This window comes from Scyliorhinus canicula, chromosome 3 (assembly GCF_902713615.1).
Source record: "Scyliorhinus canicula chromosome 3, sScyCan1.1, whole genome shotgun sequence".
Lineage (NCBI taxonomy): Eukaryota > Metazoa > Chordata > Chondrichthyes > Carcharhiniformes > Scyliorhinidae > Scyliorhinus > Scyliorhinus canicula.
In genome coordinates this window covers 170753935-170777085 of record NC_052148.1, presented here as the reverse complement: position 1 = coordinate 170777085, position 23151 = coordinate 170753935, and the positions used below count along the sequence as shown (strand labels likewise).

The window sequence follows — 23151 nt, the reverse complement described above, 5'->3', positions numbered from 1 at the left end:
CTTGTGGACTGAATAGAGATATTCAGCAAAGCTGCTGGATTTCTAATCGAATCACCAGGCCCGGCCTATGAATGAAATGAAAATCGCTTATTGTCACGAGTAGGCTTCAATGAAGTTACTGTGAAAAGCCCCTAGTCGCCACATTCCGGCGCCTGTCCGGGGAGGCTGGTACGGGAATCGAACCGTGCTGCTGGCCTGCTTGGTCTGCTTTAAAAGCCAGTGATTTAGCTCAGTGAGCTAAACCAGCCCTCAAAAAGGAAAAACAACGCTGTGCCACCCTGTGAGAGCACCTTGAAATGGAGGCATTCTCGTGTTTGTGTTGTGTATATGGACTTTCAAAAGATATTCCATAAAATACCAGATGAGCATTTCTGTTGAAATTGAAGCTCTTGGATTTAAAAGGGGTAGTAACAGCTGGAATACAAAAGAATGTAAGAGATAGAAAACAAAAAGGTATTTTTATTTATTCTTTCATGGTATGTGGGTGTGACTGGCTAGGCAAGTTTTTATTCCCAATCCTTAATTGCCCTTGAGAAGTGATGAATAGCTGTTTTTTGGACTCGAGTACCGTTCCTCTGGGTTGAAGTACCAGGACTTTTGCTGTTTTTGATTTACAGTAACGACTTGGAAGTTCAAGACATAAATTTCCATATGACATGAAATGTGGAAATGTGATGAATTGAGGAAGATAGACTTCAAGAGGACAAAGGGTAGTGGAATAGTTGGACAAATGGGAGATGAAGTTCAATGTAAAAATGTGTGAGGTGATGCTTTATGGAAGGAGGAACAAGGAGAGGCAATTCAAGCTAAATGGTGCAATTTTAAAGTAAGTGCAAGAACAGAGAAACCAGGGGACTGTTTGTGCACAAATCTGTGAAGGTGTCAGGACAGGTTAATCAAAGCAGCTAATAAAAGCATTTGGAATCCTGGGCTTTATACCGAGAGGTGCAGAGTGCAAAAAGCCAAGGAGTTTTACTAAACTCTGATTTCAAACAGCAGCTTGGCCCCTGCTGGAGTATCGTTTCCAATTCTCGAAGCTCACTTTAGGAAGAATGTGAAGGATTCGGAGGGGTACAAAAAACATTGACTTGAATGGTTCTCGGCACTGAGACGTTAGTTACATTTAGAGCAAAGAAGACCAAGAGAAGATTTGATAGAGGTGTTTAAAATCATGAAAGATTTAAGGTATATGATGAGAGTCTGTTTCCAATGGCTGAAGGGTCGATAATCAGAGGTCACAGATTTATGCTGATTGGCATAAGCAGTAGAGGAAACATAGAAAGGTAACATTTTACACTTTGATTGTTTAGAATTTGGAATGATTGGGTTGAAGATGCAGATACAAAAATAGCCTTCAAAAGGAACATGGATAAATACCTGACGTGAAACAATTGGAATGATGTGGGGGAAACAATAGAGGAGCGAGACTAACTGAATTGCTCTGTGAAAGAGCCAGTGCAGATTCAACGGGCCAAATGGCCTCCTGGGGGCTACTATTCTTTAATTCTATAAGTGTAGTTCAGTCCTTTTAGGATACAAATGTACCCCGTGACCTGATATTTTGAAGCCGTTTTAAATAACAATTATTTTTTGTCTTTCTTTTACAGATAACATATTTAAGGTGAAGTTAATCAAAAATTCCTCTGGGTTGGGTTTTAGTTTTGCTGAAGATAATGACTCTGATCCTGAACGATGCAAAACTGTAGTGAAAATAAAGAAACTATTTCCTGGGCAACCAGCAGCAGAATGTGGGAAGATTAATGTTGGAGATGTCATATTGCAGGTGAATGACATTCCTTTGAAAGGACTGTCAAAGCAGGTATGTTAAAACTGGAAATAATTTTAATCAGATATTATATGAACTGGTTGACTTTTTAATAATGTAAATAATTTGCTACTATTTGGGTGTGTTTTGAATAGTGAAATGGAAGTATCTAATTTGTAAACTGATGACCTGAAATTCACCTGGATACAAGTATCAATGAAAGACATGTGAACAGAGTCAAATCTTGACAATTTAGTTTTATAATTGTAACAATTGCCCATCATAGTGTTGTTCTGCATTAACGCAGGACGTACATTTTGTAATGTTTTTATTAAGTAGCCAGTAATACACATCACTTTTTATACATATTACTATAAAAGTGTTACAAAGCTTTGTCGTTAAATCTGCTGACAAAGGTGGCGCTGTTGTACGTTGCTGTACTTTAATTTAGCGCGGCCAGTCCACATTCCCTGCGCATCTTTGGGTTGTGGGGCAAAACGCATGCAGACAAGGGGAGAATGTGCAAACTCCACACAGACAGACAGTGACCCAGGGACGGAATCAAACCTGGGACCTCGGCACCATGAGGCAGCAGGGCTAGCCCACTGTGCTACCCATGTACTTTACTGAGGCTGAATTCCAAGGACTGAATTTTCAGGATGACGAGTGGTCGGTGGCATTTTACGCTCAGTTGAGCATTTGTTGGCAGCTGATGGAATTTCCATCCGCACTTGGACGGAGGTCTCACCTTAGAGGGCTGTCACTCTGTCAGATTGGCTGACAGCTCTCCTGCCCCTCCAGGCATAGCGCTGCAGTGGCCAGAAGAGCCTAAGCCCCAGGACCACATTTCAGGTAAGTACCTAGGGTCCTGGGAATAGGGGCATGGTTGAGCTTCCTATCCGAGTATCCGAGGCTCTGTCTGCCCTACCTTAAGATTGCGTCGGGGCGGGTGGGATTCTGGACGAAAACCATTCCATGCAATTATTATATTCTCCCACAAGCGGAAACATCCTCTCGACATCGACCCTGTCAAGAACTCTCAGGATGCTGTATGTTTCAACCAAGTCACCTTTTACTCTTCTAAACCTAACAAATACAATCCTAGCCTGTCTAACCTTTTCTCATAAGACAACCGGCCCAATCCAGGTTTGTGTTTAGTAAACCTTCTCTGAACTACTTCAACTCATTTATAGCCTTCCTTAAATAAAGAGACCAATATTGTACACAGTACTCCAGATGTGGTCTCGACCATACCCTGTATAACTGAAGCATAGCCTCAGACTATTGTATTCAACTCTTCTCACAAATAACAACATTTAATATCTTTCCTAATTACTGGCTGTACCTGCATACTGGCCTTTTGGGATTCATGGACTAGGACACCCAGATCCCTCTGCAATCTCTTATTATTTAAAGATATGCCTCTTTTTTATTTTTCCTGCCAAAATGGACAATTTCTCACTTTTTCACATACTGCATTTGCCACACCTTGATCAATCCCTTTGTAGCCTCATTCATGCCCTCTTCATATCTTAATATTCTTCCTAACTTTGTGTTATCAGCAAATTTAGCAATGATTCCTTTGATTCTTTCATCCAAATCATTTAAATAAATTGTAAGAAGTTTGAAGTCTCAGCACTGATCTTTTTGATACACCATTCATTACATCTTGCCAATCCTCTTTATCTGCAACATGTTATTTCTTCAAAGTACCCCAATAAATTGGTTAAACGTAGTTTCTCTTTCATTAATAAATAATGTTGCCTCTGCCTGATTACCGTGATTTTTCTTCCAAGTGCCTTGCTAAAACATCATTAGCAGTGATTTCTAACATTTTGTCGATGACAGATAGTAAGCTAACTGGTCTGTATGTTCCTGCTTTCTGTCTCCCTCCCTTTTTGATTCCATAACATGCAAGTTTTCCCTCAGTTCAGGGGCCCAAACACTCCTTCCAGGTGAAACATTGATTTACTTATACCACTATTAATTTAGTTTACTTTTATTTGCTGTGCAGTGTGGTCCTTTCTACACTGCAGAAAGCATCTACACATTGTGTGTCCACTTTATTGAACACTTCCATTCAGCCTGAGTGTGTACCTGAGCTTCTAGTCATTTGTCTTTTTAATTCTGTGCCCCACTTTCACTCTTACCCTCTGCTTTGACCCCCTACACCATTCCATTGAAGCTCAACACATCCTTATGGAATGTCTCCATGCCTTTCTATTACGCATTTTCCCAACCCCCATAATAATAATAATATTTATTAGTGACTGCCTGATGTCAGGGATGCATAAGTGGCCAGGCGCCAATCGTTTGTTCTGATGTGACTAAATCCAGCAATACCATGCCTCACTATCCGGCCAAAAGCAGATGCTAATTTAAAATTATTTTGAAGGTTAAAGAAAACTTTCAAGCAGTTATTGGATAGGCATATGGAGTGCACTAGAATGATTGGGAGTAGGTTGATTTGATCTTAGTTTCAGACTAGTTCGGCACAACATCGTGGGCCGAAGGGCCTGTACTGTGCTGTACAGTTCTATGTTCTATCACACAGGGGTAGCTCCCACATGTATGCTGATGACACCCAGCTCTCTCCACTGCTTCTGATTACCATTCAATTGCTTCCATTCTACCAGGTGTTTTACCTGATGTCAAGCATTCCACCACTGAAACCTTAATGCCTTTTTTCCTTCCAGACAGCTATTCCAGTACACTTAATTTTCAAACTCCAAAGTGTCTAAATTCAAGCTGATATAATGCCCTACAGTAACTCCTATTCATCTACCATCCACATTTTCCCCATCACTCAGTATGTTGAATTTAAAAATCTAGAACATTACAGCGCAGTACAGGCCCTTTGGCTCTCAATGTTGCGCCGACCTATGAAACCACTCTAAAGCCCATCTACACTATTACCTTATCATCCATATGTCTATCCAATGACCATTTAAATGCCCTTAATGTTGACAAGTCCACTACTGTTGCAGGCAGGGCATTCCACGCCCTTACTACTCTCTGAGTAAAGAACCTACCTCTGACATCTGTCCTATATCTATCTCCCCTCAATTTAAAGCTATGTCCCCTCATGCTATTCACCACCATCCGAGTAAAAAGACACTTGCTATCCACCCTATCTAATCCTCTGATCATCTTGTATGCCTCAATTAAGTCACCTCTTAACCTTCTCTCTAACAAAAACAGCCTCAAGTCCCTCAGCCTTTCCTCATAAGATCTTCCCCCATACCAGGCAACATCCTGGTAAATCTCTTCTGCACCCTTTCCAATGCTTCCACATCCTTCCTATAATGCGGCGACCAGAACTGCACGCAATACTCCAAATGCGGCCGCACCAGAGTTTTGTACAGTTGCAACATGACCTCATGGCTCCGAAACTCAATCCCTCTACCAATAAAAGCTAATACACTCTACGCCTTCTTAACAACCCTATCAACTTGGGTGGCAACTTTCAGGGATCTATGTACATGGACACCGAGATCTCTCTGCTCATCCACACTACCAAGAATCTTACCATTAGCCCAGTACTCTGTCTTTCTGTTACTCCTTCCAAAATTAATCACCTCACACTTTTCTGCATTAAACTCCATTTTTGCCACCTCTCAGCCCAGCTGTGCAGCTTACCTATGTCCCTCTGTAACCTGCAACATCCTTTCGCACTGCCCACAACTCCACCGACTTTAGTGTCATCTGCAAATTTATTCGCCCATCCTTCTACGCCCTCCTCCAGGTCATTTATAAAAATGACAAACAGCAGTGGCCCCAAAACAGATCCTTCTGGTACACCACTAGTAACTGAACTCCAGGCTGAACATTTCCCATCAACCACCACCCTCTGTCTTCTTACAGCGAGCCAATTTCTGATCCAAACTGCTAAACCACCCTGAATCCTATGCCTCCGTATTTTCTGCAATAGCCTACCGTGGGGGACCTTATCAAACCCTTTACTAAAATCCATATACACCACATCAACTGCTTTACCCTCGTCCATCTGTTTGGTCACCTTCTCAAAGAACTCAATAAGGTTTGTGAGGCACGACTTATCCTTCACAAAACCGTGTTGCCTATCCCTAATCAAATTATCCCTTTCTAGATGATTATAAATCCTATCTCTTATAAACCTTTCCAAAACTTTGCCCACAACAGAAGTAAGGCTCACTGGTCTATAGTTACCGGGGTTGTCTCTACTCCCCTTATTGAACAAGGGGACAACATTTGCTATCCTCCAGTCTTCTGGCACTATTCCTGTAGACAATGACGACATAAAGATCAAAGCCAAAGGTTCAGCAATCTCCTCCCTAGCTTCCCAGAGAATCCTAGGATAAATCCCATCCGGCACAGGGGACTTATCTATTTTCACACTTTCCAGAATTGCTAACACCTCCTTATGAACCTCGAGCCCTTCTAGTCCAGTAGCCTGTATCTCAGTATTCTCCTCGACAACATTGTCTTTTTCCTGCGTGAATACTGACGAAAAATATTCATTTAGCACCTCTCCTATCTTCTCGGACTCCAAGCACAACTTCCCACTACTGTCCTTGACTGGCCCTACTCTTGCCGTGGTCATTCTTTTATTCCTGACATACCTATAGAAAGCTTTAGGGTTATCCTTGATCCTACCTGCCAAAGACTTCTCATGTCCCCTCCTGGCTCTTCTTAGCTCTCTCTTTAGGTCCTTCCTAGCTAACTTGCAACTCTCGAGCGCCCTAACTGAACCTTCACATCTCATCTTTACATAAGCCTCCTTCTTCCTCTTGACAAGTGTTTCAACTGCTTTAGTAAACCACGGTTCCCTCGCTTCACCACTTCCTCCCTGCCTGACAGGTACATACTTATCAAGGACACGCAGTAGCTGTTCCTTGAACGAGCTCCACATTCAATTGGGCCCATCCCCTGCAGTTTCCTTCCCCATTCTATGTATCCTAAGTCCTGCCTCATCGCATCATAATTGCCTTTCCCCCAGCTATAACTCTTGCCCTGCTGTATATACCTATCCCTTTCCATCGCTAAAGTAAACGTAACTGAATTGTGGTCACTATTACCAAAGTGCTCACCTACCTCCAAATCTAGCACCTGTCCTTGTTCATTACCTAGTACCAAATCCAATGTGGCCTCGCCTCTTGTTGGCCTATCCACATACTGTGTCAGGAAACCCTCCTGTACACATTGGACAAATATGGACCCATCTAAAGTACTCGATCTATAGCGTTTCCAGTCAATATTTGGAAAGTTAAAGTCTCCCATAACAACTACCCTGTTACTTTCGCTCCTATCCAGAATCATCTTTGCAATCCTTTCCTCTACATCTCTGGAACTTTTCGGAGGCCTATAGAAAACCCCTAACAGGATGACCTCTCCTTTCCTGTTTCTAACCTCAGCCCATACTACCTCAGGAGACGAATCCTCATCAAACGTCCTTTCTGCCACCGTAATACTGTCTTTGACTAACAATGCCACCCCTCCCCCTCTTTTACCACCTTCCCTGAGCTTACTGAAATATCTAAACCCCGGAACCTGCAACAACCATTCCTGTCCCTGCTCTAGCCATGTCTCCGAAATGGCCACATCGAAGTCCCAGGTACCAACCCATGCTGCAAGTTCACCCACCTTATTCCAGATGCTCCTGGCATTGAAATAGACACACTTTAAACCACAGTCTTGTAAATCTCCTCATGGTGTTGCTCCATCTTACGTCTAGAATGACCTTCAAACATTCCTTTACTCTGAGTCTGCATTTCTCCTCTTTGTCTTCCATTAAAATCTTTATTATTGTCACAAGTAGGCTTACATTAACACTGCAATGAAGTTACTGTGAAAATCCCCTAGTCGCCACACTACGGTGCCTGTTTGGGAACACCAAGGGAGAATTCTGAATGTCCAAATCAGCACGTCTATCGGGCTTGTGGGAGGAAACCGGAGCACCCGGAGGAAACCCACGCAGACACAGGGAGAACGTGCAGACTCCACACAGACAGTGACCCAAGCCTGGAATTAAACCTGGGTCCCTGGCACTATGAAGCAACAGTGCTAACCACTGTGCTACCGAGGCCGCCCATATTTGTTACCTTGAAGCACTTTTCTATAATTCCTCTCCTGAAACTCAATACCTTTTAAAAAGATATTTTAGTTCTGCTTTCAAAACCCACCTTTTCATTAAGCTTTCTTTCACCGCCCTTCCTGGTTTATCAGCCAATTCCATTTCTGATGCCGATCCTCATGTTGAATATGCAATGCAAACACAAACTGCTGTTTCACTCAAGTATTTAATCCTTAGCTGCAAGTATAATTTCCATTTTAACATTAGGGCAGCATGGTGGCGCAGTGGTTAGCACTGCTGCCTCACAGCTCCAGGGTCCCAAGTTCAATTCAGGCCTCGGGTGACTGTCTTTGTGGAGTTTGCACTTTCTCCCCGTGTCTGCATGGGTTTCCTCCAGGTGCTGCAATTTCCTCCCACAGTCCAAAGATGTGCAGGTTAGGTGGATTGGATGTGCTAAAATGCCCATTCGTGTCAAAAAGCTAGATGGGGTTACAGGAATGGGGTGAAGATGTGGGCTTGGGTAAGGTGCTCTTTCCAAGGGCTGTTGCAGACTCGATGGGCTGAATGCACCGAAAGATCTTGAAAGTAGCTTTAAAAAAAAAAATTCCCTTCAAATATGATTGGGAATCGAAACAGAAATATATACCTCTAAGATGCAACAATTTTAAGATTTGCTCATTCAGTTTCCTTGTCTCATTTGGTCAGGCCAGTTTTTTTGTTGAGTGCTGTCGTCAAGCTGTGTGCATTATCTGTCTGTCATGGGAGAAAATGAATGACTGCGATATAATCACTGGTTCATATGATGTTGAGAAATGCATCCAACTTTGTTCTTCTAAGTTAGAACAGGTCCAAAACTTCTATATGTTTAGAGTTCTGGAATGTATAAATGCTTACATTGAGGACTGAATGTGCATGTTTTGTTTGAACTTGCATGCCTTATCCAAGATTATTAGTAGCATAGGCATTGTGTCATTTTATATGGTGAGTTCCAAATCTCTAGAATCATTGCTATAAGGGAAGAGAAATCCATGCGTTGCTACGGCATATCAAAGCCTGTCTAGTTTAACGGTTTAAGCTAGAGTAGGTTGAGATACTGTCCTTTTGTAATGGGATGAAAGTCTCTGCCACTTAGTTGCTGCAAGAGATCTTCAAGAAATTTATTTAGCTAGAAAACATGAAACAAACTGCTCAGCGTGCTCTTGAGGCCAAGGTATGTTGTTGCGGTAGGTTAACGAAGCCACTTCTGATCTTGATGAGCACACATTTGCTCCTATTGATTTTAATGTTTTCCTCTTTCTGCAGGAAATAGTGTCTGTTCTCAGACGGACATCTCAAGAAGTCATTCTGTCACTTTTCAGGCCTGAATCTGGTATGTTGCCAGATATTGATTCTTCTTTGGTGAGTTCCACTGCTAGAACTTACGGTTGTCAATTGCAGAAGTGTTTGTCAAAAACCCTGCTGCGCATATGCTATCCAGTATCCAATCCCACTCGCCTATCGCTGATATCCTGACTGACTTTCTTTGAATCTCAGAATTTCTACAGTGCAGAAGGACACCATTCGGCCTATCATGCCTGAACCAGCCCTCTGAAAGAGCACCCTTCGCAGGCCCACTTCCCCGCCCTATCATGTAACCCCACTTAACCTACAGATCTTTAGACACTAAGGGGCAATTTAGCATGGCGAATCCACCTAACCTACACATCTTTGGACTGTGGGAGCAAACTATAACACCTGGAGGAAGCCCAAGCAAACACTGGGAGAAAGTGCTACTCCACAGAGTCAGCCAAGGCCAGAATTGAACCTGGGTCCCTGGCGTTGTGAGGCAGCAGTGCTAACCATTGTGCGACCGTACAGCCCATGCCTCCTGTCCTTAAGCATCTCAAGTTCAAAACTAAATATGTTAATGGCTTCTTGTCTTCCTGTCATGTAACCTCCAAATTGTTCAACCCTGACCTCTACCCGCAGTGCACTCCTGCCCAAAAAACTCTGCATTTCATTGTCTCTGACTTCTTGTACACCCCAGCCTTTGACTCACCATTTGTGGTTGTGCCTTTAGTTGCCTGGTTCCTAACTTCCCTCCCGAACTTCTGTGACTTTCTTCCTTTAAGGCCCATCTTAAAACAAAATCTTAAACCAAACTTTTGGTCATCCATTCAGAATCTCATTTGGCTCAGTAATCATTTTTGACTGACTAAACGGGCGTGATTTACCAGCTGTGTCACGCACGAATGAGAGCGTGTCGTTGCTGGGAGAAGCATCCCACGGGCTTCCCGGCAGCCAGTACACCTCACGAGATCTACCCAGATCTCAAAAGGTGTCGCGATCAGGATCCTGCCCAGAATTGGCGTGACCAAGCCTTGCACGCTAAAATAGGTTTTTGACCCACATAGGCGTGTTCACCCGAGATCTAACACCCTCCCCAAGAAGTCCTCTGCCAGGCGCCTTTCAGAACTGGCCCACACAAACGTGGACCAGGATGAACAGCACCTGGGGGATCTCCCAGGCCATCAGAGTGGTCAGGAACAGGGCAGAGTGGCCCCCTGTCCCTCTCTCTGGAATGGGGCACTGTCAAGGTGTCTGGGTGGCACTGTGAAGTAGGCAGGAGCAGTGTCAGGGTGGCACTGACAAGAGTCCAAGCCTGACAGAACCATGTTCATTAAAGGAGGGGTGGAGGGAGGGTATGAAGGGCAGATGGGTGGAGGAAGCTATGATGTGGAGATGCCGGCATTGAACTGGGCTGAGTACAGTAAGAAGTCGTACAACACCAGGTTAAAGTCCAACAGGTTTATTTCAAACACGAGCTTTCGGAGCACTGCTCCTTCCTCAGGTGAATGGAGAGATATGTTTCAGAAACATATATATAGCAAAGTCAAAGATGCCAGACAATGCTTGGAATGCGAACATTTGCGGGTAATCAAATCTTTACAGATCCAGAGATAGGGGTAATCCCAAATTAAAGAGGTGTGAATTGTCTCAAGCCAGGACAGTTGGTAGGATTTTGCAAGTCCAGGCCAGATGGTGGGGGGTGAATGTAATGCGACATGAATCCAAGATCCCGGTTGAGGCCGCACTCATGCATGCGGAACTTGGCTATAAGTTTCTGCTCGGCAATTCTGCGTTGTCGTGTGTCCTGAAGGCCGCCTTGGAGACGCTTAACCGGAGATCAGAGCCTGAATGTCCTTGACTGCTGAAGTGTTCCCCGACTGGAAGGGAACATTCCTGCCTGGTGATTGTCACGCGATGCCTGTTCATTCATCGTCGCAGCATCTGCATGGTCTCGCCAATGTACCACGCTTTGGGACATCCTTTCCTGCAGCGTATGAGGTAGACAACATTGGCTGAGTCGCACGAGTATGTACAGCATACCTGGTGGGTGGTGTTCCCGCGTGTAATATTGGTATCCATGTCGATGATCTGGCACGTCTTGCAGAGGTTGCCCTGGCAGGGTTGTGTGGCATCTTTGACTTTGTCTATATATATGTTTCTGGAACATATCTCTTCATTCACCTGAGGAAGGAGCATTGCTCCGAAAGCTTGTGTTTGAAACAAACCTGTTGGACTTTAATCGGGTGGAGTAAGGGTATGAAGGGCGGATGGGTGCAGGTTGGGTATGAATGGGCCTCTGGAAGGTTGGGGATGGGGGTGAAGGGTTGGGGTCCTGGAAGGGAGGGCCCAGAAAGCGGTGGTGGGAAGGCCTGAAAGCACCCCCATCGCGGGCTGTCATCATTTGGGGGGGTTGACATTGCCCATGGTTGGGGGTGTGAGGAATCCACAAGCTCTTGGAGGTCAGGGCACCCTTTCAAAGTGGTGGTCCGATCTCTGAGGAACCGATTAAGCCAGTGAGTTCAGCTCCCCAGTGATGAAAAGAATTCTACATGTTGAATTGCCCTGGGGTCCAGAAAAGTGTCTAAGTGAGGTTGGATAGTGGTGGGGAACTCGCCGACAGCCGCCGTGTAATTCCCAGCAATATCTGCCACAAATGGCACTTTGAAACTTCTCCATTAGATCATGGCCAACATTTGTGATGCACCTTGAGAAGATTTCTACATTTGTGCCTGTTTAAGCTCACCTCAACAAAATTGTTAGGCCCTGAGGAAACTTGCGCTGATAGAGTCGAAGCTGAGAGATAACCTGAGCAACCTCGATAGGGTGAAACTTGACTGAATGTGGGACTCAGAGGAGCAGAAGTTCTTTTCCTGACCCCACAATGTACAAAGAAAATGACAGCGCAGGAACAGGCCCGTTGGCCCTTCCAGCCTGCGCCGATCCAGATCCTTTATTTAAATCTGTCGCCTATTTTTCAAGGATCTACTTCCCCCACTTCCCCGCACGTTCATATATCTGTCTAGATGCATCTTAAATGATGCTATTGTGCCCACCTCTACCACCTCCTCTGGCAAAGCGTTCCAGGCACCCACCACCCTCTGCATAAAAAAACTTTCCATGCACATCTCCCTTAAACTTTCCCGATCTCACCTTGAAATCATGACCCCTTGTAATTGACACCCCTACTCTTTAAAAAAGCTTGTTGCTATCCACCCTGTCCATACCTCTCACAATTTTGTCGACCTCAATCAGGTATCCCTCAACCTCAGTCTTTCCAATGAAAACAGTCCTAATCTACTCGACCTTTCTTCATAGCTAGCAACATCCTGGTGAACCTCCTCTGCATCCTCTCTAAAGCATCCACATCCTTCTGGTAATGTGACAACCAGAACTGCACGCAGTATTCTAAATGTGGCCTAACCAAAGTCCTATACAAGTGTAACATGACCTGCCGACTCTTGTACTTAATACCCCGTCCAATGAAGGCAAGCATGCTGTATGCCTTCTTGACCACTCTATCGACCTGCATTGCCACCTACAGGGTACAATGGACCTGAACTCCCAGATCTGTATCAATTTTCCCCTGGACTCTTCCATTGACCATATTGACCTCTCTTGAAATGGATCTTCCAAAATGCATCACCTCGCATTGGCCTGGATTGAACTCCATCTGCCATTTCTCTGCCCAATTCTCTAATCTATCTATATTTTTCTGTATTCTCTGATGGTCCCCCTCGCGATCTGCAACTCCGCCAATCTTAGTATCATCTGCAAACTTGCTAATCAGATCACCTATACCTTCGTCCAGATCATTTATGTATATCACAAACAACAGTGGTCCGAGCACGGAGCCCCGTGGAACACCACTAGTCACCCTCCTCCATTTTGAGACACTCCCTTCCACCAATACTCTCTGTCTGATGCCCAGCCTGTTCTTTATCCATCTAGCTAGTACACCCTGAACCCCCATGTGACTTCACTTTTTCCATCAACCTGCCATGGGAAACTTTATCAAACGCCTGACTGAAGTCCATGTATATGACATCTACAGCCCTTCCCTCATCCATTAACTTTATCACTTCCTCAAATAATTCTATTAGGTTTATAAGACATGACCTTCCCTGCACAAAACCATGCTGCCTATCATTGATAAGTCTATTTTCTTCCAAATGTGAATAGATCCTATCCCTTAGTATCTTCTCCAACAGTTTGCCAACCACTGACGTCAAGCTCACAGGTCTATAGTTCCCTGGATTATCCCTGCTACCCTTCTTAAACAAAGGGACAACATTAGCAATTCTCCAGTACTCCGGGACCTCACCCATGTTCAACGATGCTGCAAAGATATCTGTTGAGGCCCCAGCTATTTCGTCCCTCACTTCCCTCAGTAACCTGGGATAGATCCCATCCGGACCTAGGGACTTGTCCACCTTAATGCCTTTTGGAATACCCAAAACTTCCCCCTTCCTTATGCTGACTTGACCTAGAGTATTTAAACGTCCATCCCTAACCTCAGCATCCGTCATGTCCCTCTCCTTGGTGAATACCGATGCAAAGTACTCATTATGAATCTCACCCATTTCCTCTGACTCCACGCATAAATTCCCTCTTTTGTCTTTGAGTGGGCCAATCCTTTCTCTAGTTACTCTCTTGCTCCTTAAATACGAATAAAAGGCTTTGGGATTTTCCTTAACCCTGTTAGCCAAAGATATTTCATGACCCCTTTTAGCCCTCTTTATTGCACGTTTGAGATTTGTCCTACTTTCCCGATATTCCTCCAAAGCTTCATCAGTTTTAAGTCGCCTGGATCTTATGTATGCTTCCTTTTTCATCTTGGCTAGTCTCACAATTCCACCTGTCATCCATGGTTCCCTAAACTTGTCATTTCTATCCTTCATTTTCACAGGGACATGTCTGTCCTGCACACTAATCAACCTTTCCTTAAAAGACTCCCACATTTCAAATGTGGATTTACTCTTAAACAGCTGTTCCCAATCCACATTCCCTAGCTCCTGCCGATTTTGTTATACTTGGCCTTTCCCCAATTTAGCGCTCTTCCTTTCGGACCACTCTCGTCTTTGTCCAGGAGTATTCTAAAACGTACGGAATTGCGATCGCTATTCCCAAAGTAATCACCGACCGAAACTTCAACTACCTGGCTGGGATCATTCCCTAATACCAGATCCAGTATGGTCCCTTCCCGAGTTGGACTATTTACATACTGCTCTAAAAAACTCTCCTGGATGGTCTTTACAAATTCTGCTCCATCTACCCCTCCAGCACTACATGCCTCCCATTCAATGTTGGAGAAGTTAAAATCTCCCATCACGACCACCCTATTGCTCCTACATTTTTCTATAATCTGTCTACATATTTGTACCTCTACTTCACGCTCGCTTTTGGAAGTCCTGTAGTAAAGCCCCAACAATGTTACTGCACCCTTCCTATTTCTTAGCTCTACCCATATTGCCTCAGTGCTCAAATCCTCCATAGTGCCCTCCTTAATCACAGCTGGGATATCATCTCTGACCAGTAATGCAACTCCTCCACCCCTTTAACCTCCCTCTCTATCCCTCCTGAAGCATTTATACCCTGGAATATTTAGTTGCCAATCTTGCCCTTCCCTCAACCAAGTCTCAGTAATACCAATAACACCATGTTCCCAGGTACTAATCCAAGTCCTAAATTCATCTGCCTTACCTGCTACACTGTTCCTTTGCGTTCATCATCTCTTCCCTGTCTACTCTTCCCTTAGTCACATTGAGTTTATTATCTAGTACCTTACTGGCTTTAGTTGCTGCCTCTTTACTGACCTCTAACTTCCTAATCTGGTTCCCATCCCCCTGCCACATTAGTTTAAAACCTCCCCAACAGTGTTAGCAGAAGCACCCCATAGGACATTGGTTCCAGTCCTGTCCAGGTGTAGACCATCAGATTTGTAATGGTCCCACCGCCCCCAGAACCGATTCCAATGTCCCACTCCTGCACCATCTCTCAAGCCACGTATTCATTCTGACTATTCTTGAATTTCTACTCTTGACTGTCTCGTGTTATCCTGAGATTACTACCTTTTGAGGTCCTACTTTTTAACTTGCCTCCTAACTCCCTAAATTCTGATTGTAGGACCTCATCCTGTTTTTTTACCTATGTCGTTGGTGCCTATATGCACCACGACAACTCGCTGTTCACCCTCCCCCTTCAGTATGTCCTGCAGCCAATCTGAGACATCCCTGACCCGTGCACCCGTGAGGCAACATACCATTCGGGAGTCTTGTTTTCGACCACAGAAATGCCTGTCTACCCCCCTTACGATTGAATCCCCTATGACTATAGCCCTGCCAGTCTTTTTCCCGCCCTTCTGTGCCGCAGAGCCAGCCACGGTGCCATGAGCCTGGCTACTACTGCCTTCCCCTGGTGAGTCATCTCCCCCAACAGTATCCAAAATGGTATACCTGTTTTGGAGGCAGGTGACCGCAGGGCACTGTCTTCCTGCTCTTTCTCTGCCTTTGGTCACCCATTCCCTGTCTCCCTCACCAATCCTAATCTGCGGTGTGACCAACTCACTGAGCGTGCTATCCACGACCTTCTCAGCATCGCGAATGCTCCAAAATGAGTCCATCCGCAGCTCCAGAGCCGTCATGCGGTCTAACAGGAGCTGCAGCTGGACACACTTCCCGCACATGAAGGAGTCAGGGGCATCGGCCGCGTCCCTGAGCTCCCACATTGAGCACGAGGAGCATAACACGGGTAAATGTAGGAACTGATCGCTGCTGCTTCTGATCCTATCTCCCAATCTCCCTCAGAACTTGATTTCCCCCCACGAGTCCTCAATCTGAGCTGGTTAATGAGCAGTGTGCACTCCTGTGTCAGCTTTAAATATTTAGACCTTATAAATATGTCCCAACTTTCATGTTGGGGTAAAGCAACATTTTTATTTAAATAAAAACAAAATACTGTGGATGCTGGAAATCTGAAATAAAAATAGAAAATACTGGATAAACGCAGCAGGTCTGGCAGCATTTGTGGAGAGAAACAGTTAACATTTCAAGTCCAAATGATCCTTCTATAGAACTGAACAACGGTAAAAAGTGAAAGAACTATATAATAGGGCAGGTGGTTGGAGGAGGTGGGACAGAATAGAAAAACGGGTATAGGTCGAGGCAAAGGAGAGATTAACAAAGATGTCATAGATGTCAAACAAAGGAGTGTTAATGGTGCTATTAAGGGTATAATGAGTGCTAATAGTGGCATAGGGTTTGATAACCGAATGCGTTAATGGGAGTAAAACTGAACAAGGGACAGGTGGCCATGTGGGAGATGTGTGGGAAAAGATCACAGTCGAAAGTTGTTGAACTCAATGTTAAGCCCAGAAGTTTAACATCCCAGACCAAAAAACTCATTCCAGGTTAAGCAGCATTTCACTTGCATCTCTTCCAATTTGGTCTACTGCATTCGCTGCTCCCAATGTGGTCTCCTCTATATCGGAGAGACCAAACATAGACTGGGTGATTGCTTTGCTGAGCATCTTCGGTCTGTGCCCATTCAGGACCCTGACCTTCCTGTTGCTTGCCATTTTAACAAAAGACCCTGCTCCCATGCCCACATGCCTGTCCTTGGCCTGCTACAGTGTTCCAGTGAAGCTCAATGCAAACTGGAGGATCAACATCTCATCTTACGGTTAGGCATGTTACAGCCTTCCAGTCTCAACATTGAATTCAACAACTTCAGATGATTAGCTCTACCCCACCTCGACCCATTTGTTTTCATTCCATTTCATTTTAACTTTCTTTTACCATTTATTTCTTTCTTGTCTTTCTTAATGCATGTTTAACCCCCCCCATCTTATCCACCTTTCCTTACACGTTCTCCTCTTTGTTTCCTCCTTCCCCTCCCCGCACATCTGCAGTTCACCCTCTGATGTTAGTTTCTCAGCTGTTTGACCTTTCACATCTTTTGTCCTCTCTGGGGTCTGCCATTAACACTCGTTCCCCTTGGTTTCTGTGGCCATTAGCACCGGGTTTCCCTGGGTTTCTCTGGCTATGACTCATCTTTCATTCTCACTCCACAGTATAAATATTTCCCACTTTCTCTGTCTGTTAGCTTTGACAACAGTCATCGGACTTGAAACGTTAGCTCGTTTCTCTCCCTACAGATGCTGTCAGACCTGCTGAGATTTTCCAGCATTTTCTCTTTTGTTTGAGCCCAGATGTCTGTAAAGTGCCTAATTGGAGGACAAGGTGTTATTCCTCCAGTTTGCGTGGGCACTTCTCGGCCTTTTGGCTAAGATGAGCGTGAGGTCAGGTGTAATGCCTGGATCTGGTATGTGTCTCTTGTGGGACCATGAATTGAATTAAATTTGAATTGGTTTTTGGAGCTGGCAAGGAGCTGGATTAGGGGGTTGCCCCTGTCCACACACTGAGCTCTGGCTTTGTAACTCTGATAAAGGAATTTTAAAAAACACTGGAACATTGCAGCAGGCCTAGGATGGACATGTGGGCATGAGAACAAGATGCTGAGCTGAAATGGCAAGCGACCGGAAGATTAGGGTCATGCTTGCATGATTATTTAACAGTTTTTAATCCCTCTGCGAGATATTTGGAGGAAAGGGAGAGAAATGTTACAGCATTATCCATCTAATGCTTCATTAAATTCCAAAAGAAAATTAGATTTTTGCTAACATTGTTAAGTAACTTATTAGACTTATAGTTCTTTTTGGAGATCAGCAGAAAATATAGGAAACAATCAGTATATTGATCCCACAACCATACCTGTGCCTGGAAAAAATTATTTTGCAATCAAGTCCATCAGCATTTATTACTTTAAACTAGCTAATGATAAAAACCCAATTCAGTAAGTCCAGCACATGTTTCTGCATGCTTAACAGTCCCTTTGTAGCACTGAATCATTGCTCACCACAGAGAACTCCAAAAGGTTCAAAAATGCTTTATGCTTTATTTATATGGCAATTCCAAAGGGATTACATTCAATTTGATGAGGAATAATAGTCTTTAAACAGTTTTATATGGAAGCTTTGTGCTGAACCTGGAACTGCATTTGCTTCGTGACACTGCTGAACACCAGCTTTTCATTGCTGTGAACTGTAGTTTTTTGAAACGGTGGCATTCGGGTTGTGCTTGAGGTAGGATTCCATGTTTTTTCTAAAGCTGGTAAATAAATGGCTTTGTTTGCCTGGGCATCTTAGACGTCAATGTGTGCCTCAGCAATTCCATGTAATGTTCAGTTCAAAGGAACGGGCGTTTTTTTCCCCTTTAATCAAAAGTTTAGAAACCACCAAAGTAATGGAAAATGTCAAGGACGGAAAATAGGGACAAGACAACAAAAGGGCATGAGAAGCAAGAATAGGCTGAAACGATACCCTAAGACAGTCAGTCCAACTTGAATGCAACTTCCCTTCCTCAACTTTTCAGTGTTCATTTTTGGGGATAGGCCTTCAACAACAATTCATTATCAGCTTTATGACTCCCACGATTACCCCCACTATACTGCTGACACCCTGATTCCTGTAAGGACTCCATTTTTTTCTCCAGATTCTCTGTTTCAGTCACATCTACTCTGATGGTGCAGCCTTCCATTCTAGAGCTTTTGATAGGTCTTCCTATTTCCTCAATCAAAGATTTCCATATGCTGGGGTGTTTGGCCAAATACTTTCGCTGCTTTCTCTACTCCCCTCTCTGCCCACCTCCCAGAACTGCAGTGGTGTTCCCTTTGTCTTCACCTTCCATCCACCAGTTACCTAATGTAATGGATCATTCTTGATTCCACCACTTCCAGCATGATGCTTTCAGTAAATACATCTATCCCTCCCCTCCCCTTGCAGCTTCCAGACAAACCCGCAGCTCTTTCTGTTTTAGGTTTTTGACATGCAGTCCGTTTTCTGCATGAATGGTAGAATGGAAGGTATATTTTGAATGTATGGGTTCCTAGGCCCTGATATTTACAGGGTGTTTGGGAAGAGTATGCAGTAGCATTGACAAAATCTTGCAAGATTGAGGACATATGGGCCCCGCCAGATTTAAGGGTCGGACCCAATTATTATTTTATTGTTTCTTTCCCCTCCCAACAATTGGCCAAATTGACGTGCTGTTGCGCTGGATGCTGCAGCCAGGGACCTTTGTGGGGGCGATTCCTGGAAATCAAGAGAGTGGAGGAGCAAGAGGTTGAGTCTTCATAGGGGAGAGAGAGAGAGAGAACTTTGGGCTGATGGAGGTGGAGAGAAAGGGAAAAAAATGATCATTTGCAACTAGAGATTGGGGTTGGAGGAGGGAGGTGGGTAGCAATTGCAGTAGAAAGAGTGGGGCTATGTTCGGCAGAGGGGCAGGCCAAAGGTTTACCAACTGGAGGGGTCAATTCTGCTCCTCTTGGACCACAAGGAGTGCTGTAAAAGGCGCACATCTTCTTTAGCGGGCAGCGTCCATCTCCCTTTTACTGCTTGGTAACTTGGGTCATGAGCAATTTGATGGATAATGAGTTCTGATGAAAGGTCAACTCAACTTGGAATTCCCTGCCTGCAGCAGTAGTGGACTCGCCAACATTAAGGGCATTTAAATGGTCATTGGATAAACATATGGATGATAATGGAATAATGTAGATGGTCTTTAGATTGGTTTCACAGGTCGGCACAACATCGAGGGCCGAAGAGCCTGTACTGCGCTGTAATGTTCTGATCTAATCTAATTAACTTGAAACATTGACGTGAATCTTCCAAGCCTGGGCAATGCCGCACACGTTGCCACTGCATGCAACCATTTTCCTGGCCTGTCACTACTGCGCATTTCTTCTGAGATCTTCCAATCCCCATTGTCAAAGAAATCCACAGCACAGCATCCCCTCGGTAACTGCATTGGGTCAAAGTAGAGTCGGGGGGAAGAGAGGACAGTACCCCATCTTATAGCACTAGTGACTATTCTTTTACGTATTTCAAAGTCCAGCCTTTTAATGAATGTTAATGAATAATGGGTAAGCGATGGGTCGGTAGTCAGGTGGCTGGTGAGGGGGATGGAGGGTGGAAGGTGGTGGTATTGTCGAGGGGAGGTGGTCAGAGGGTAGATGGTTGGAGAATGGGTGGGTTGGGATTAGTTGGGCCAGGTGGTAGTCAGGTCAGAGGGTAGTTGGATCGGGGTCGCAGTTAGGTCAAGTTCATTGTCACATCAAGTGCTCATCGTTTGGGATCATGGAGAGCAGTCGGTTGAATCAGGTGGGTGGTCAGGTCAGGCTCATATTCGGGTAGGGTCAGGGAGTAGCCAGTCCGGTTGAGAGGGCAGTTGGTTAGGTCAGAGGTAGTTGGTTCAGGTCGGAGGGCAGTTGGATCAGGAGGTAGTTACGTCGGATTGGGGATAGTAATTTTGGATTGGGAGGGATTAGTTGCGTCCGGTCAGGGGTTTTTGATTTGGGAAGTCAGGTGGAGTGGGTGGTTGAGTCAGGTTGGGGGGGGGGGGGGATAGGTGGCTGGTCGCGTGGTAATCGGGTTCAGTTAGTGGAGGAGGGAGGGTTAGTATGATCTGGTTGAGGGTGTTGTAGGGTCTGGTTGGGGTTCTTAGGCAGGTGGCCATGGAGTTGATTGAGGAGTCGTTAACCAATTGAGTTACCCAGGTTTTAAACTCTAACAATTCCTGGTAAAGGTCAGGGTAGGTTGTGTGGATCTGCCAAAGTCTTCAACTCTACCTCAAAGTCAAAGATTTAGTGCAAGCCCTCAGGCAGCAGGGGAATTGTCCATCAGAAGTTTAGACATACCAGCAAATTTACATTTCCGTCCCGCAGGGTGCTGACAGCATTTTCCATTGTCTGTCCAGTCGCCAGGGGCCAGAGGATTTGGGCCATTTACTTGTTTTTTTTCTCCGCAGATGTTGCCAGACCTGTTGAGTATTTCCAGCATTTTTGTAATTTTAAACATCCACAGTATTTTGCTTCACAAGTATCCCTTCCCCATTGTTCTTTATAACAGTCTTCTCACACAAAAAAGCTAATGCTTGTAGATAAGGAGACTTCTCTGCAATTGTATCCATGGAGTATTTGAAATTGAGGAATTTTCTGCCTCAAATTTAATCATGTTGATGGTAAACATTAACAAGAGAATGCAATCCCTTAAAAGCTTTAGATTGTACAAAAGTTGGAAAATGCTTTTGAAAATGTATCTATGTAATTTGACTAAAGAACAGTCTGTGATTGTTACAGAGTGTAGATGATTCCCAGACTTATGGGACTAAATTACAGAAACCGTGCTTGGGCAGCTCGCTGATATCTGGAACAATGAATGACAGTACTGCGGATACAGATGACATTGAAATGGAAAATGAATTTCAAAATCCAAGATTGAAGTCTCCTCCTCGAAGGGATAGCTATAGTGACAGCTCAGATTGTGATAATGTTGATAAGCATTCCATGTTAGAAGATGATGCGAGTCACAACAAAATGATCGCCGTTTGCCAAATATCTAGGGGTTCGATATCTTTCTCCAGGAACCAGTACGAAATGCCATGCAGCCAGGAGGAAACCATCCAAAATATTTCCTTTTCTCCACAAAGCTCTTCTCAACATGAACTAATCAACAGGTTGGTTTTGTAACATTGAATTCACCATTTTATCTCCTCTCAACATTTTCTGTTTCATTTTGATTAAATGGTCAAATTAAAAGTATCAGGGTTTAACATTTCTGTGGTATAATGACCAAATATCCTTGCAAGAGCAGAAATAACGTCTATTTATAGCACCTTTAATTTAGTCAAAGGCCCAGACATTTCACGAGAACATTATCAAAGAAAAATTGATGACCAAACCACATAGGAGATATTTGGATAGATGCTAAACACTTGGTTGAATAGATAGTTTTTAAGGCATGCCTTAAAGGTGCAAAGAGAGATAGAAAAGTTTAAGAAGGCAATACCAGAACTTGGGATCACCAATGGAAGCATTTAAAATCAGGGATACTTAAGCCAGAATTGGAGGATCATTTTTTATTCTTTATGGGGTGTGAGTGTCGCTGACTAGACCAGCATTTGTTGCCGATTCCTAATTTCCCTCAAAAAGGTGATGGTGAGCCACCTTCTCGAACTGCCGCAGTCCATTAAGTGTAGGTGCTGTTCAGATGGGAGTTCTGGGTTTCCGACCCAGTGACAATGAAGGAATGGTGATGTTGTTCCAAGTCAGGGTGATGTGTCGGTTGATGGGATACTTACAGGTGGTGGTGTTCCCATGCACCTACTCTCTTTCTCCTCCTAGATGGTATAGTCTACTAGTTTGGAATGTGCTATTGAAGGAGGCTTGGCAACTTGTTGCAGTAAATCCTGTTTTAGGTACTCAATGCTACCACTGTCTGCCGGTGGTGGAGGTAGTGAATATTTAAATGGAGTGGATGGGATGCTGATCAAGTGGTGGTCTTTGTGCTGGATAGTGTTGAACTTCTCGAGTGTTGTTGGAACTGCAATCACCCAGGCCAGTGGAGAGTATCCAGCTCTCTCCTGATTTGTAGATGGTACTTGGGGAGTGATGAGGTGAGTTACTTCAGAATTTTCAGCCTTCCACCTGCTCTTGTAGCCACAGAATTTGAACCGTTCAGGTTCTGGTCAACGACAGCCACAAGCACGTTGAAGTTGTGGGATTCAGAAATGGTTGTGTCAATGAATGTCAAGGAAAATTGGTTAAATTCTTGCTTATTGCAAATGGTCATTACCTGTCACTTGTGTGGCTTGGATGTTATTTGCCACTTATCAACCCAAGCCTGAATCCTGAATGTTGTCAGGTCTTGCAACAGTGGTCACTAACTGTTCTAGTACCTGAGGAGTTGCAAATGGTGCTAAAAACTAAAATCATCGGCAAACGTCCCCATTTCTGACCATTTGATGGGGCAACTGAAGATGATGAAACTTAGGATGCTATCCTTGAAGTGATGTCCTGGAGCTGCAATGATTGACCTCTAACAACCACAACCATTTTCCTTTCATGCTAGCTATGACTGTAACCAGTCTGAAGTGTTTTCTCCCCTGCCAAC

The 23151-nt window shown here is 44.3% G+C and overlaps 1 protein-coding gene across 13 annotated transcripts in view; it reads left to right on the top strand.

Moving 5' to 3' along the window:
• Positions 1–23151, top strand: part of ptpn13 (protein tyrosine phosphatase non-receptor type 13) — a 367703-nt gene that overhangs the window by 251130 nt on the left and 93422 nt on the right. For all 13 annotated transcript variants that reach the window (XM_038791751.1, XM_038791755.1, XM_038791749.1 and 10 more), the window contains 3 exons: positions 1608–1819; positions 9120–9215; positions 21339–21715. In XM_038791751.1, coding sequence (XP_038647679.1) covers positions 1608–1819; positions 9120–9215; positions 21339–21715 — 685 coding nt within the window. The remainder of the gene's footprint in view (positions 1–1607; positions 1820–9119; positions 9216–21338; positions 21716–23151) is intronic.